General features: G+C 37.4%; 1 protein-coding gene across 2 annotated transcripts in view; it reads left to right on the top strand.

The window, feature by feature from the left end:
• Positions 1 to 17,151, top strand: part of LOC145671495 (KH domain-containing, RNA-binding, signal transduction-associated protein 2-like) — a 197,909-nt gene that overhangs the window by 139,479 nt on the left and 41,279 nt on the right. For both annotated transcript variants that reach the window (XM_081740685.1, XM_081740684.1), the window contains exon 3: positions 11,225 to 11,341. In XM_081740685.1, the coding sequence (XP_081596811.1) occupies positions 11,225 to 11,341 (117 nt within the window). The remainder of the gene's footprint in view (positions 1 to 11,224; positions 11,342 to 17,151) is intronic.

The following is a 17,151-nucleotide window of genomic DNA, read 5'->3' as shown; positions in this document are numbered from 1 at the left end:
ACCGATGTTCAGCCGTCTTGAAACCGGTAGTACCACTCCCTAATCTGTGTGATGCCCATATCATCATCCCCGAAAGCCGTCTGAATCTTCCAAATGGCTTCCACCTGGTTATCGCCCAGTTTTTGGCAAAAATTTGAAGTAGGAGCGCTGCTCCAGTCGTTTTGTCATTTCACTTGCACTGAAAAACCGACGCGAGCACCAGGCCCGTATCTAGGGGGCGGGCCCCCCTAAACCTTTGAGGGCCCCTTAAAATTTTCACGGTAGGCTTGTAAATGAACTATAATATGGTGATGAACTATAATATTTTTGGATGGGGTTCCCCTAACTTCAGGCGGCCCCCCATAAATTTTTGGGCTGGCTACCGGCCTGGCGAGCACTACACACTATCTCACAGAAATGCTGCTTGCCAGCAACTAAAGCTGACAGGCGGTGAAAAAATTCACGTATGTGCACGAAGGTTCAAAATCGGCTCTCGCGAGCGTGCTTGCTTCAAGTGACTCAGGTTTTCGAGAAAATAATAATGTCGGGTACTTTCCTAATAGATCACGTACTAGGAATTACTTGACAGTGATGGGGCGCTGTGGCTCAGTGGTAGAGCGTTCACCTCCGGTGCTTGGGGTCCCTGGTTCGATCCCAGCTCGCGCCGTGTGGACTTTGTGGTGGACAAACAGCGTGCTCGTGGGTTTTCTCGGGATTCTCCCATTTCCTTCCACTTCTTCATTCATTCATTTCTTATAATCTCCGTCTCCTTTAGCCTAACCGGCATAACCGTGGGACTTAAAACTCAATTTCATTTACTTGACAGTGAAGCGTCTTGCGTTTATATTTTTACCTGGTCGCTATGCAACCCGTAACCCTTAATAGTTTGGATGGTAGCGTTACGTACAGACTGAGGTGTATTTGCTTTATTAATAGGATTAGAAGTAGTAGTACCAGTGTGGTGGTAAAGATAGGAAGTGAAAACTAGAAGTAAAAGGAAGCATGATAATGGTGAAATAGTGTTTTGGAGAGGAGAAAAGCATACTTCGCGGAAACATGGAATCTTAAAAGGTCTCGAAATATAAACGTGAAAAAAAAAAGTCAAGTAAGCTAGGTAAGGCGGGAAAGTGTATGGGATATTTGAAATAATAATAATAGAATATTCGAGAAAGCTAAAAAAGACTGCGAGGGTTTTTGTTGACGAGAAATTTTATTCCGAGTGACTAGAGTACGGTGTAGGGGAAAGTGTGTGTCTATGTAGGGGAAACAAGAGTTTATGATCGATACTAAAGAACACAATTCGTAAATGAAGACTTAAGAGAGGAACTTTATAGCAGGTAGCCTTCCAATAACGGCTGAATACTAATGATGATAAATGAATGCACGTAGCTTCACGAATTATTCGATTTCTTGTGATGCTTACGTGTTAGCAGGTTCATACTCTACTGGGAATATAAGCCTGGAACGAAACTCATATTCGTTCATTCGAATTTCATTTTTAATGAAATGACGTGAAATCAGAAAAAGAAGGAAAAAAAACATCTGAACAAAAAACCCTGTAAAAGACCCATAGGAGCATTGCGTAAATTGTAGGATTGGGAGGAAACAGAATTCCGTAGAGCTTAGCTATTCTAGAGAAAAGTATGTTGAACTTAACCTATAATGCCAGTATGTTATCAATAGTTTTTCTAGGGTGCCAAAACTAATATGATGTGGCCAATCGAGCTTGTTTGTACTTTGCAACATTCCTAATATCAATACACGCAAACCTGCAACTGCTGAGGAACTTACCATAATTGGGAAATTACAACCTTAGTTACATTTAAAGGAGAAAAATGTGTTGTAAAATAGCTAATTATATCATACTTATATTAGTAATGACCAAATGGCGGCCCGCAAGTATGTTTCATCCGGCCTGTTATATATATTGTTATACTTTTAGCTCCATGCATTACGGAAGGAGGGTAGCCGGCCACTATAATATATCTCAATGGAGATTTTACTTTAACTTTGAAAAGATACTGTGTAATCTTTCAGTTATTAAGCCCATTCTACATTCTGCCGTTAGTAGGGGAACTTTTTAAAGAAAAATGCAGTTAAATTCATATGTACGTAGTTCAAACCCTTATTGCCAGACAATGAAATAAACACCATACGCAGAATAAAACATATTCAGAAAACTACAAATTAGACATCTAACGAACCGAGATGTGAAATCAATAAAAATTGAAAGTACCCCCAGAGCTTATTTTGTCCTGAACCACAGTACTTCATACAAGTTAGTTGTTGCACCTAAACCTTCAGTCCGGCCGCTGTACACTAGAGGTTAAAAATAGTGTTCAAGAAGTACTGATTGTTTACATTTAGCTCAATTTTTTTTTCCAACTACCCCAAAATTACATGCTGGGAATATTCAGTATGTGAGGTATTGTATTTTGTCCCAATAACTGTACATTCGTAATCTTAACAGGTTAATAGAAACTAAATTTGAGCCTCTAAGGGACTAAGGATGCATACAACCATTGTGATTGAATTTTAATTATACAGATTGGCGTCTAGTAGCGAGTTTTTGTTCCTGCCACGATGAAAACTTATTTTAAGCCATACATTTAGATCAAAATGCTAGCTTTGTTCTTTTCAAATGCTTGATACCATCCATGGCTGTGTGTGTGGATTTGTAGTTGAATATACTAATGTTCTACCATTATGCGCATTGCCATTTTCACTTTATTGACAATACTACTGTCAAGAACAGACGTAAAGTGTTTCGAAACATCGCTTTTAAAATTGCCCATTACATGTCATGAAATCATAAAATCTAAAATGTAGCTTCATCTGTCATAAAATGTATTCGAGGAACGGTAGTGTATTTCAGTCATTTGACACACTACTTCGAGTTGGTTTCAGCCATCAGAGCAGTGGTTTTTGTTTCAGTTGTCATTAATAAAGAACGAATCCCTGTAATATTTTTATTGATTTTAATGACGCACAAGTTGTTTATAATTAAATGTATCATTCAACAGAATAACGAGATATAAATGTAACGCACATTTTTTTCTTTTCTTGCGAGAAGTGTCATTAGTCAACAAAGTATAGATACACAAAGAAACTAGATGTCACCCATTTTTCAACATAATCAGAACTCAGCACAATAAATTTCGTATAACATGAAAGTACCTCGTAGACTACGGCTGTTCGAGGATGCTGTTTCCGATGCGTTACTCCCTGCAGCGAACGCGATCTAGGTGGCTACTCGGTAATTTTACTTTTGCCAGTTATACTGTGAGCTAGTCAGGGTTTCGAGGCCTTACTCCCACACCCTTATTCTCATTCACGCGAATCATGAGAAATAAACCTATATGCTACATAGATTTTTCTGTGATTTTCGGAATTTTTTTTGTATTTTTGTAATTTTCCTTTTGTTATACACGCACATACTTTATAAATAGCAGCGTTCCAATACTCTGCACAAAGCATCTTCCAAGCAGGTGTTTCTTGCTAAAATTCCCTTGCCTTGGCAACACGTCTTTCCCTTTTTCCCTCCTTTTAAACATCTTTTATTGATTCCGAAACAACAGGCGGTCTATTGTTCCGAAACGCACCAAATACGCTCGAGACAACGTATTCTGCGCATTGTAATTAACCATTTACATTTAAATACATGATCAACGTATTCCAAGCGTACGCATGAGCCATAATACTGTGGAACGCATTGAGTAGCCAAGCACTTACCTTACAGGTAATTAAAATAAAAGCTTTGTGAAAATAATGACAACCTACGAACAGCGGATTGTACTACTGTAGCCGAATTGGTTCGGTAACTTTCCAAATAGTTTCAGGAGACAAAGGAAATGAGTTTGGATGAGTAAGTCGTGAACTGTGGTGTATGTACTGGACGACTTCCCATTGAAATTGCTATATATATTACCCTGAACGTGTTGGGAAATGTGGTGAACGTTGTCGTGAAACAGTCGACATTTGAAGCATAATGGATCGGTCGCATTTAATAAAGAACACGATGACGGCGTCTTAATGTTGTGGTTTGTTAGTGGCCGAAAGTGAACTTTACCATAAGAGCGCCTTGCTTGTTCTGGAACACTATCAGTAGAATATTTAATTTGATTGAAATTGACGCATTTTTCTACAAATTATTAAAAACCGTTGATTGTATTATTTTTGAGATCGTATTGCCTACTCAAACTGTGGCCTTGTTCAGTAACTTAAGTTAGGCCTGGGCTATAATGGGCAGTGTAAACTCAGCATTAATGCCGGCCGATTAGGGCAACGGCTATACCATTGAATCGACAATACTCAAGGACGCGCGCGAACCGAGCGTTAAGGCGGATTTTCATGCCCGCGTTAGAACGGAAGCATCACATGTAGCGTATTCATCGTAAATTATTTTCGTTTTCATACATCCGTGCGTGTATTGCGCCAAATTACTACTCGCTAGCTAATGCGCATGCGTAAAATAGAAAGTTTGCGACTTTAGTTTGTGATAATGGATTCCCGAAGGAGAGCTATCGTTTTAGCTGGAATATATTATATTTCAAAACGCCGCCGTCAGAAGTATGTTAGGAAAATGTGGTGGGTTCACCCCATTTTCCAGCTTCGACGAGAATACGGAATATACAGGAACCTTTTCTTTGAATTAAAATCCGATCCGGATAAATTTTATAAAATAAATAAAAATATTTATAAATCATACTAAAGTATGTTTCAAATTACATTGCTTTTATTTTATATAGGGATTGATAATTTGTACATACCAGTAATTGTATGAACTATCTATTGTTCCCGGTAATACAACTAATTAAGTACACAAATATAAAAGTACTAACCATCGATACCAATATTTTCAGCAATTTGATGGCATGTTTTTGTCCTTAATACTGAATCCTTGTATTTCGGATACTTAAGGTTGTCCAAATTTTGTTTTCTCTTACTTGTTCTACGAGCAGTTCTTCAAACGTTGTTCTTACCTTCGCCATGTTAGTCAGTGAATACAATAGTGTACGCGCGCTATTTCCGTCAGAATTGAACAAATTTCTACTCTGACGCGAGTGTAGCGCGCCATCTCCGATGCGTGATTTCATTGGCTGTTTAGCACAATCGCTCGCAACTCACGGAGGTAAAGGACACATGAAAATCCGCCTTTAAGCGTATTCAACGCATCTCACAGGGGATCCAATCGAGATCTGCATGTTGTATCTTGAACAAGCCTTCCTTCAACCGAAATCATCCAAGGACTTCACTTATATCCTGTAATAGTCTATTGAAAGCATTTATCTTCATACTTTAAATAAAACAGGCCAGTTGAAAGCAGATTTGCCAACAAAGGATGAGTTTCCCATTTTTTCATTTTCTTGTCATTTGCATTTTCTAACCACTCGTTTACTAGGACAAAGGTGCCCATACATACCATTTGCAACGTATGCATATTCACGACTGAGTGTGGAAAATCTCGTTCCAAAGCGCTGAATAGCTTGGTTACCGCGCTAGCATCGCATATTTAGCCCGTGTAGCCCGACAAAATAGTCACTACTTTTCCGCATTGCAAACGCCACGTTTACAGCGTTCTTATACTCAGTTCTCGCTTTACTCATATGAAGATCTAATCACATTATAAGCACGGTTTTTAGTACAAGAATTCATAGTTAGAAAGAAAACTTGTAGTTAAACTTTTTTATTTTTATTTTTTATTATTATACGGCAGTGCCTTTGTGAAAAGAAGTGGCAAATCGTTATTAAACCGATACGGACTATTTGTAGAAGTTAGATAAACCTTCTGTCTTGCATCTTTATCTAAAGGAATCCTGCGTGGCTTCTCCATTTGTTACAAGAGTAGATCATCTTACATACCTCGTGCTTAATAGAGTGGTCTCGCATAGTGTAGTCGCCAACACTCTTGCCTTGGTGCACTCGGTCGCGGATGCTATTCCCTGTGGGGACACTCGGTCGAAAAGGTGTAAAACCTTTTTCAGGCCCGCCATCCTGACTGAGGTTTTTACTAGTGGTGAGCACAAAAACCGGTTTTTCGGTTTTTAGAAAATGGAAACAGGTTTTTGAAATAAAAAAACGGTTCGGTTTTTCGCCGGATTCGGTTTCCTTCAAAACCGGTTCCGGTTTTTTCCAAAATTTGTTCTATTTCTGACCAGAATAGTGTTTCGTTGTACTCCGGAAACCGAACCCGTTTCCACAAATAGTTTTGTGTGTGTTCCAAAAGTTTTCACAGAAACCAGTTTCGGTGAAAACCAAACCGGTTTTGGTGAAAAAACTAAACCGGATTTTTTTTAGAAAACCGAAAAGTTCGTTTTTTTTCGGGTTTCGGTTTTTTGTAGAAACCGGTTTTCAGTTTTTATAAAAACTGGTTTTACTCATCCATAGTTTTTGTTGGGTTTTCCTAATTCATACCAGGCAAATGCCTGGATGCTGCCTACCCATGCCTTTATTCCTCTCCAATTGCCCAGGCAGTGTGACAGGCTGATATTGCCCGAGATGCCGAAAGCCCGAAATCGAATTCCTAATCTAACCTCGAGTGAGGTAATTTGATCACTTCCGCTGTTAGTCGTAGTGTAAGTCCCAGAACTTACATTTTCTGTGCCAAAGTAAAGACCGATGTATGTTTCGTCGTCTTATTTTCATGTGCTTCATTCTTGCCTTAGTTTCCTTATCTTTGACACATTTGCTCTTGAAAGTTTCTCCTTTCGGAAATTTGAATGAAAATCACAATTCTCTCTTTCATTATAACACGAAAATACAGAACTTTACCAGTGTAAGTTTCGTATGTAATTCATATTGGAATCAACGGAAGCAAATTTTGGAAATAACGTGTTGCTTGACCCATTCATTGAGCGCGAGTTCAATTGGGTTAATGAGTTGAGTGTGAGCTTCATTGAGGATAGTTAACCTGAGCCTCGATTGCAAAATGTCAGTTTCTGCCTACGTTTAGTTGATTTAGTGTTTGGAACCGAGAATGTGACCTTTGGAACCATGCATTGAGGTTGACAATGGAAGTGACGAATTTATTTTGACTCAGTGGTTGAAAGATGACTGAAGCATCATCTTCAAAAGCCTTCAGTCGTTTCTCTCAGCCCAGTTTGATTAAACTGGATTCCTAGAAGAGTGTTAGTGTTAATCTTGTGTGCTCCTTTTTTGTTCAAGAAGAAAGTGTCTGGTGGTTTTTGGTACCATTGTTTAGTTTCGTAGTAGTTCAAATGATCTAGGACCCAGCATCTGTTGCTGAAAATATCACCACAGCGAACACGTGGCGCCCAGTAGTTCCCGTACACAAACCACAGATATGATGGGAACATCTGGTAACATATGGCATACAATTTGAACAGTTCTTGAAGTTATCCCAAGAAAGAGATGAGAAATACATCCAAGCTTTTATCGTTGCAAAGAAACGACGTAACCTCGGCTCTTTCCTTCTTCCTATATTCATAAATTTGACAGTTCATATAGTATATTTTCTTGGAAAATACCGTGAAGTAATTTTACATGTAAAATTTCTGAGTATGGACGATTCGCAATAAACACGTAAAGATTATTAACAGCCAAGTAATTTTCCTGACAGTTTATCTTTTCGAATTTCTATCACAGATATAAAGTAAATAGCATTTTGAACTTGAGTGTGAATTTTTAATGATCCACCGTAATCTACTAGATAGGGGATGCAGATTGTTGGTACCCATTAATTTCGGTTAAGTTCTTTGCAGCAGTATCATATCTTTGAAATCTAGTGCTGAATTTTGACTTCGACTCAGTGTGTTGTGAATTGATGATTAATCAGAACTGTATTATTAATTATAGCTTAAAATTCGATTTTGGCTTCGTGATTCTGTATTAGTCCTGCACCGGAGTCCAAAATTCAAATCATTAGCCACAGTGAAACTCAGCTATCTGTGGGACTAATATAAAAAGATGGAGATTAAAGGGTGCTTAAACTTCGTTACATCGTACACTTACAAAAAATGTTAGTTGTGAAGAATAATAAATCTGTTTCTTTGAAAAATGCAATCTGTAGAGGGCGGCGGCCGGTGCGCAGTGGAGAGCGTTCACCTCTGGTGCTTGGAGTTCCGAGTTCAAACCTTGCTCCCGCCAAGTGAACTTTGTGGTGGACAAACACCGTGTGCGTGGGTTTTCTCGGAGTTCTCCCGTTTCCTACCACTTTCTTCATTCCACCATTCATCTCTCATCATGGTCTCTTTTAGCCTAACCGGTATAATCGTGGGACGTAAAACTTTGCAATCTGTAGAGGGAAGGAGAATGCGTTTTATTCACTTAAGCCTATATTTTCAGCAAAGCTTAGGTGTTGGGTTTTGATAAAATGGCTTCATGATAGTTCACTGCTTGCGTTTAACAATCTCTGCTTTAAGAGCTTTTAGCTTCAGTAAGTTATCCAAATTAGTTACTTTTTCCATTTGCAGCTCTTTAAAAAATGCTAGAAAATGTGTACAATTCTTCCTAGAATTTTTCTGGGATTTGGCAGAGGGAGAGAGGTAGAAGCTGAACAAACTTATCTAATATTCATAGAATTTCTGCACCTCTTCTTCCCATTGGAAAGAATATTAAATATTAAAGGTAAACGAGTCAACAAAATTCGTTTTTTGTGTGCGTGTATTTCCGAGAAATAGTTACGTGATAACAGTGAAAGTGACAGGTTTGAGGTCTACTCATTCAAGGCAAATGCATTAGCTGTTAAGATAACGTCTCATTCTCCTTGAATCATTAGGGATGGAATTTTTAACAACGTATAAAAAGACCCATAGTGAATAATTCTATATGAAGAAATCAGGGAAGCAGTAAATGCAGTAGCTTTTAGTCGATCAAAACACTCTTAAATGAAAAGTTAGATGCGACCCTGCATCCTGTGTTTTTCACGAAGTTATATTGAAACAGCTGTTGTGTCGGAGAAAATACATAACAAATACGAGGGGCGTCCAATAAGTTATCTACCTGGATAGGATGAAATGCAGGTAGGCTCACCTGGTCATTGTTTCTCGATGTAGTTCTTATGGAGGCCTACTACGCACCGTCGCCATTTTGTGGGCAGCGAAGAAATCCCAGAGAAAAAAAAATAGTCTTTATCATGGCCTGCAAACCCGTGGGAAACAACCTGTTGGATCTCGTTGTCCGACAAGTCCGGTCCCTGTCACCAGTTGAGCCAGGAATTTGTCCTGGTCGTCCTCAAAGAAGTTCAACGAGTCCTGAGCGGTGCTCCAACGTCTGCAAATCCATTGTTCGCGGCGTCACACACATTCTCTACGCAGTGTAGCACACATTGCTCACTGCCACTGCGTTGCTCCGACTGACCTTAAGAGTCTTCATCCCGGCGAAATTAAAATACCGCTAATTTTACAGTAATTATGTGATATCTTCAAATAGATAAAAGATAATCGAAATGTGGAAAAAGAGCGCCCTAGACAATATTATTTTACATAAGAAACCGTTATCACGACTCACTTATCTGCTTTCGATTTCGAGCCATTCTGATTTTGGGATTTATTTTCGCGTTTCTAAACAGCTGAAAACGGAAAGCCACTAGGTGACTTGTGATAACGGTACCTCACGCCAAATAATATTGTCTAGGGCGCTCTTGTTCCATATTTCAATTATCTTTTATCTATTTGAAGATATCACATAATTACTGTAAAATTAGCGGTATTTTAATTTCGCCGGGATGAAGACTTAAATTGCGCAGCGGGCTTCCGCACAGTGGCCTTGAGTGTGTGTGTCAGGGGTCATTACGCTTCGCCCTTCCTTTCTTATCTGGGTAGATAATTTATTGGTCGCTCCTCATACATATTTATTAATTTTATAGCATCGGCATTGAATTCCATCAAGGCCTTTTTTTTAAAATTCACATTCATTTTAACGTTTAATGTGTAATTTAACACAATGAAGAGTTTTAAAAGATGTAGAAGCTTACGCTACGTTGAACGTGTTGACAAAATATTAAATAAACTAGTGACGGTTACCAATTTTTCCCTTATAGGCCAGAAATTTGGGTACATAGTTTTGACACCTTAAACACACAACTTTATACACTATAGGGAATACCTTCTAAACAATTCTTAGTTTATATATTATTATTTAGTAGCTACTGTGTGGTATATTTTCTAATTTTGGAGATTATTCTTCAAAATTCAGAAGTAGGGCGTGAGCTTTGCGAAGACCTTCAGTATTATCTTTTTGTTTGAAACAAGTAAGTTTCGTTTAAGTGTGAAACCACATTAGATTTCCAAGCTATGGAAATCCAGTATTCAAACTTGAAGTAGTACATGTATAACTACTGATTGCACTACATTAATAAGGTTAAACCATATATAAAAAAAGCCATTACTCACTATTTCTTAGTGTTTTTCTTATATTGCGATAAAGACTTGATTCTATTCTCAATTTCTTTATTGCCATAGTACATTTCCATGTTCCAGCACTTCGAATATTACCTAAGGAGGAATTTTTGCGAGATCTTAATATCCAAACTCCAGGATTACCCAGAAATACAACTGATCTGAAATTTCTTCTAAAGTAGTTAATGGAAACCACTAAGATCGGCCAGGGGTAAAAGTGAGGGGGAATGGAGTGGACGTTAGTCCCCCGCTTCCAAAAAATATCCGACGTGCCCCCACTTTCTAAAAAAAAATACAGTGGGCAATGAAAGGCAGGGGTCACGCGTCCCCCTACCGTTTCAGATCCACTTTTACCCCTGAGAATACCGAACTGTTACAATCATTTAACAACTGATGTGAACATTTTTTCCAGATGCCAGATGTTTGAAAGAGCAATTAAACAAGTTTTGACGGAATAATATTACTTTTGCACTATTTGTTGACACTTTTTTTTTTTTTGTTGTTTTATTTCTTTTTCTTGCTGTTAATGTTTCCCTGTGTAAAATGGCAAAGTTATGCTGTATCTGGGAATTTGTTCAGGAAATAAGTAAAAATAAAGGTTGAAAGTGGAAATCGTTAATTTGAATAAATTCCAGATTGAATAGATGGTTGAAGAAGATAGAACTTACTCTTACGAAGCTGAATCTATTGCTGTTACTGAGCTACTAAATATATCAGAAAAGTTTTGTTGTATTTAAAAATTAAAACCTTTATATCAAACTTGAAAATTAATAATAACCTCGTCCGTCCCTGTGATCTTATTTCTAGATTTACTAAAAGAAATACATAAATCTGTTAGTGTTTTGATTGAGTGCTAATTTACTCCGTTTTTCTTTGCTTACTTGCAGTTCAATTTCGTGGGAAAACTCTTGGGACCAAAAGGCAATTCAATGAAAAGATTGCAAGAGGAAACAATGACAAAGATGGCCGTCCTTGGTCGAGGATCCATGCGAGACAAACAGAAGGTAAGTAATTGTACGATTAGTCACCTGAATCATTTTGATTAGTACATTAGCATACATTGACATAAACACCTTAGTTGGGGCATAATTAATATAATAGTTCTTCCTTTTTCGACATATAGCAATAATTACTCAACTCCAAAATACACAAACTGTCGGTAATATGGTGATTAGAGAGGAGATTTTAAGGTTTATATCAGGGTTGGCTGGTTTAAACAAAGGTGTTAAAAGAAAAAAGAAAAAGTTTAAATCAAAAAACTAAAAGTGTTCGAACAAGTGCGTGTTTGTAAAATTTTGAACACACATTTGTGGGTTACCACGTTTCACTCCCGTATAATATTCGTATTATATTCAGACCTAAATTCCCCAATCAATTTAAAGAGACACTACAAAAGCAACTTTTTTATTTTATGAATGTTTATTTCGTGTTTTTTTTTTTTTTGATTATTATTGTTATGCAATTGCAATTAAAAAAAGATTCTAAATATTGCTTCGTTTTAATAATGTTTACTATTGGTAAAATACTTTGTCGTGCTTTTTTTTGTAGGGGGGGTCATCAAAACCCACGAGAGGCATTTATTGAAATCATAAGTATCTTTAGGACTCGTTGCAATGTCTTCAATAGAGTCAAAACATCGCCCTGTCAACGCGAGTTTCATAATCGGGAACAGGCTGAAGTCTCACGGGGCTAGGTCAGGGTAGTAGGGAGAGTTGGGAACCGTTGCCATGTTATTTTTAGAGAGATGGCTTTGTCGTGATGCAGAAGGATTCTACAGTTGGGGTTGGACTGTCTGCTCACATTGAGTACTTCCGGTAAACATATGGTTTTTGCACCATTCTAAATTGACTATCCTACGATTCTTCCGTAGGACAGTTGCAATATGACCTGATTTACCAAAAACTGATGAGCAGTCATTTGTTGTAAAACATTGCGTGCACAAACAACTTTGGTTCATTTAAATTCTTCGTGGAACACCCGCACAGCAGATTGTCGCTTTGTTTCCGATTCGTATACATAAATCCACGTTTTACTACCTGTTACGATGTTGTTTGATTGGTCATCTCGTCATAGCTTTGTACCACTTCACACGGGCATGTTCTTGTGCTTAAGTTAAATTGTGTGGAATCTAACGAGCGCCAAGTTTTTTCACACCTAAATAATCATACAATATTACTTGTATTTGGCTCATGCCAATGCCTAAGGTCCCCTGAATTTCGCGGTAAGTGACATGTCGATCAGTATTAATTCATTCGCGAACTGTTTTTGGGCATAACGGCTCTCGATGGACGACCTACACGATCCTCATCACTCAGGCTGACCCAACTACATCTGAATTCCTGAAACCACCTGTAAATTGTCTGGGATGGGGCTTCATCAGGAAAAGCAGCAGTCATCCGACTCATGTTGTGTTAATCCTTGGCAAAAATTGTAATAAATCATGGAACTTAAGCGCTCTCTCGTCAGGTCCATTTTTGATCACGACCACTTCACTTCTTCAAACTAGTGCCCTGTAACAACAAAGATTCCGAGTTATATACAGTTTTGCATCTAGAGTGACCAGAGATGACAGTTTATAACTACAACAAAATCTAACAGATTACACTGTTCCTGGTACGTGATTCCCGAAACTTCCAATGCAATCCTCGTACCTTTTTCATACTTTCATTGTCCTTACGACATTTAAAATTAGCTTATAAGTCAGTTTTCAAATGCAGCCGATAAATAACACAATTTATGAACATTAAGGGGAAAAGTGATCAAGAATGGCCTATTTGTTGAAAGGTAGAGTAGTTTTCAAACTACGATGCCAGAACATTTAAATAGTTGGTCTATTTTTGAGTAATTGTGAATATTGCTTGTTCACGAAGAATTAGAAAAAGTTGCCCATGAATAAGGTAAAGTGTATTGCATAGTGATGTGCGAAGATGCAAACAATGAATGGTACTTCTGAAGGTCAGCGATGAAAACACCTAGGTGTTATTGAAGTATCAGCAATTACAGAAGTAGATAACACATTTAATAGCATTATTTCCATCATAAAGTATTGCAAGTAGTATCCATCTATAACTCTACGTTGAAGTTTTCACTTTTTTTTTATACGAATTGAACTGTAACCTTTTATAGTTGGAAGTCCAATAAAAAGTCAGATAAGAGAATGACATAGAACAAGTAAAATATTCAGTGTAAAATGTTTTGAAAGTTATTCAAATATGGACGCGACAAACTGTTATTTTAGTTTTATTATATTGTATTAGGGAGCATGCTAACAATACGTGCTTTATCGCTAGTTCACAGTAAATTTTACTACATCACTCAGCTACAGATTTTGCGCCGATGTTGTCTGATAATAACATTTACTTCGCCGAGACAAAATAAATTCGGAAGTCGATATAGGCCCCATACAGGAATCTCGGTAACGGACTAACATATTCCCAAATTAATTAATTTTCTAATCACTAAAATATATTAAACGCAGTTAACATACCAGGATTAGTCGTCTGTTTTCTTATGGGAACTGTTAGGCATGTATTATTTTTATAAATACCTCTACCTGCATTCCGAATTGAAAATTATCACAACAAACTCATGCTTCTTCGGGTATTGAACAAAATAATAGAAACAGCTTTGAGAATCGGAACATGGCGTATTGATACAATGTTGGTCGAATTTTAGCAATCACTAAAATTTTAATTATATACTGAGTAGACAGATACATGTCCTGTATAGCGGCGAGTGGAATTTAAAGCGATTCTTCTTCCAGCAAGCCTCCGAACTAGGGTAGAGATGGAGAAGGTAGAACCGTTTCCCAAAACAGCACACAAAGACTAGATTATATCTAGGTCTGGAAACTACGTGGGCCAGAAAAGATTGAACCTCATCAGCATGCTCTTATAAAACCACTCTTGAACAAGATCAGCGATGTGTATTGAGGGAAGGGAACATTATAATCTTGGAATATGGCATTCCCGCCTTGAAATAAAATTTTGCACCATTTGGCTTGGGTAACTAGGTTCACCCGAAGTTCTCTGTATTCTTTTCCTGTAACCCAACCGTGCAGTGTGACAAAGGAGGCTTCCAAATACCATGATAGAACACCCCAGATCATAAAACATCTTCGCTCGTGAAGAGTGTTTGCAGAAAAGGGTGAAACGTGACTCGTTCGAAAGAATGACACATTTCTATCCCTCCAACATCCAGTTTTTGAGGACATTGCATTATACACGTCGCCATCACCATTCATGTGGTTTATTAAGGATTACCAGGAGGTAGCGACACACCCTGCTGATTAATAAAGTTCTGTAATCACTTTCTCAACCGTTGTTTCCTTCTACCTCATCACAATACGCGTGAAGGTTCGGCGGACTCGATTCTGCAGCTTCGTCCTTCGACCGCTATTATACTTCGCCGACCGTGTTTTACTGAGCACTGTGTATGCGCTCATGTTGAAACTATGCCTTGTGTTATACCACATAACGTCGCTGTTTTGGTTAGGGGCACCCCAGTTAAATGAGCCCCAACAATTAGATCTATTTTGAAACTCCCTTAGGTTGGCCGTACTGGTCTTTCACCACACGTACTGCACTGCTTCAGTCACCTAGTAGTGCACAGTCCATATTACCTGCAACAAACAAGAGACAGTTCATTTATACGGTGGTCAGTGTTACAAGGCACAGTGAAAATATGCCCCACTTTTCACAAGCGTTTTCATTACTTTGTCCGTTATCTGTATATAGGAAACATTTTGTAGAGAATAGGAGGTTAGGTCAATTCACACTGTATGAAAATTTTGTTGGTTGATGAAGCAAACACTGAGTGATACAAAAAATAGTTATATGTATCTCATCGGGAAATTAGCTACTGTTCACTTCTGTATATTGGAAATTATAATGTTAACTTACAAGAATAAATAGGCCTAGCACTGACGATTATTTACTCCTGATTTGGTTCTGTGCCAAGTACGATTCAAGACGTACGCAGTAATGATAGAAATCACGAGATTTCCTACGACATAATAGTTGCTTTAAGAGCCTGACTTACTAAAAATAATAAAAAAAAAATTCTTTTGCTTGTTCATAAGTGAAAGAAAATGAAATGAAACTTTCCACAATGATAGATAATGCTATTCTACAACAGAAAATATGAACCTGAAGAATTTTCAATGTTGCCATCCATAGCAATTAGTGTTGGCAAATTAACATTCCCCAAAAATCTAAGTAAAGGCAGCTACAAGAACGAATTCAACTGCATTTGATTTTGTATCATGTTGTTTGGGTATCCTGTAAACTACTTTTTAAATAACATTATTATTTCATTTTAATAACTATGTTAAAACTATTGTTTATTTGTGTATGTTAAAACTAAATATAACCATTATTTAAAAAGTAGACCACAGGACCCAAGACAACATGATACATAATCAAATGCAGTTGAGTTCGTTCCTCTAGTCGCTGCCTTAATTTAGATTTTTGGGAATTGTTATTCTTGCAACACTGTAATATCTATGGATGGCAACATTGAAAATTCTTCAGGTTCATGTTTTCTGTAGTAGAATAACATTATCTATGATTGTAGTAAGTTGCGTTTCATTATCTCCTTTCACTTATGAAAAATAAGCAAAAAAAAAAAAAGTAAATTTTGTATTTTTGTTAAGTCAGGCTCTTAACAACTCTTGCCAGAAAAAGCGTCTCACTACCTTAATATGAACGCCTCTGTATTCTTTCAAAGAAAAGCAGAAAAACAAAAACTGGAAATTAATCACTGCCATCTTCTGCCAGTACTGTTGTCGTATATGGCAATCAGTAAGAAATAAAATACACAATGGCTTTTTTCAAATAATTAGTGGAAAGGCCGAATTGTCCGTTTTTTTTTTTTTTTTTAAATTCCCCTTCCAAGAATTTTTGATGCAAAAAATTTTGCAATGCCATGGGAAATTATCTTCATTCTGTCAAACTGAAATTGCCTGAAGTCAAATTGAATTAGCAGTTATGTGATCATCTATGCACTTGTTTTATTCATTGCTGGCTAACTTCAACAATGAATACATGTGTATCATACATACATAAAATCCATAGTGCACGAATAATCCTCTGATTCACTTAGATCTGGGCAAGTTCCATCGATTTTTTGAGGTAATTTAATATTGTCGCTCCGAAGAAAGAAAACAAAAGTAGGGAAAATACACAATACTGTCGCTTATTGGCGAGTAAATCATCTTGACGGATGGGAATCTATTGTATTGTCCGCTCTTAAGTATCGTACTGATTTAGATCAAAATTGTCTTAAGAGTAATTAGATGGCGTACGTCGCTTGTAGCCAGATTTGATTCGAATCTGCGAAGCCAAAAGCTAAAACATTAATACCCAAAAATTGACTGCTAATTCGATTTTTTTGTAAGGTGGAGGGGGGCGGCTAGAACTATAAAATAAATATTTGGTGACCACGAAGTGATTATGTCCGAAGGAAACCGAAAAGATAGGTAGGGATGCGAACCATTGTGTAAAACGTATGATTAATACTGGGAGTCCATAAATGAAGTTTACACATTAATGTTGCTTGCAAAATTGAACTAAAAATACAGAGTACTCATTTCTCATACGTACACCAAAAGGGAAGGTTTTGTACAACGTACATATTGCCTTCACATTCTCACCATTAGTTGTATGTAGTGTCTAAGTGGTAGTCCCAAATCCATTTATGTACGGTGCAGAATCAGGATTCCCAGGGAATTTTAAGTACAAACTTTCTTTTCACAGCACCTATTTTTTTAAATTGTTATTTTGCTACAATAGGCATACATGTTGCTTCAAGTAAA

The sequence above is a fragment of the Thermobia domestica genome, chromosome 2 (genome assembly GCF_964235325.1).
Source record: "Thermobia domestica chromosome 2, izTheDome1.hap1.1, whole genome shotgun sequence".
Classification (NCBI taxonomy): Eukaryota; Metazoa; Arthropoda; class Insecta; order Zygentoma; family Lepismatidae; genus Thermobia; species Thermobia domestica.
The sequence above is the reverse complement of the archived record's forward strand: the minus strand, read 5'-3'. Positions and strand labels throughout refer to the sequence as shown.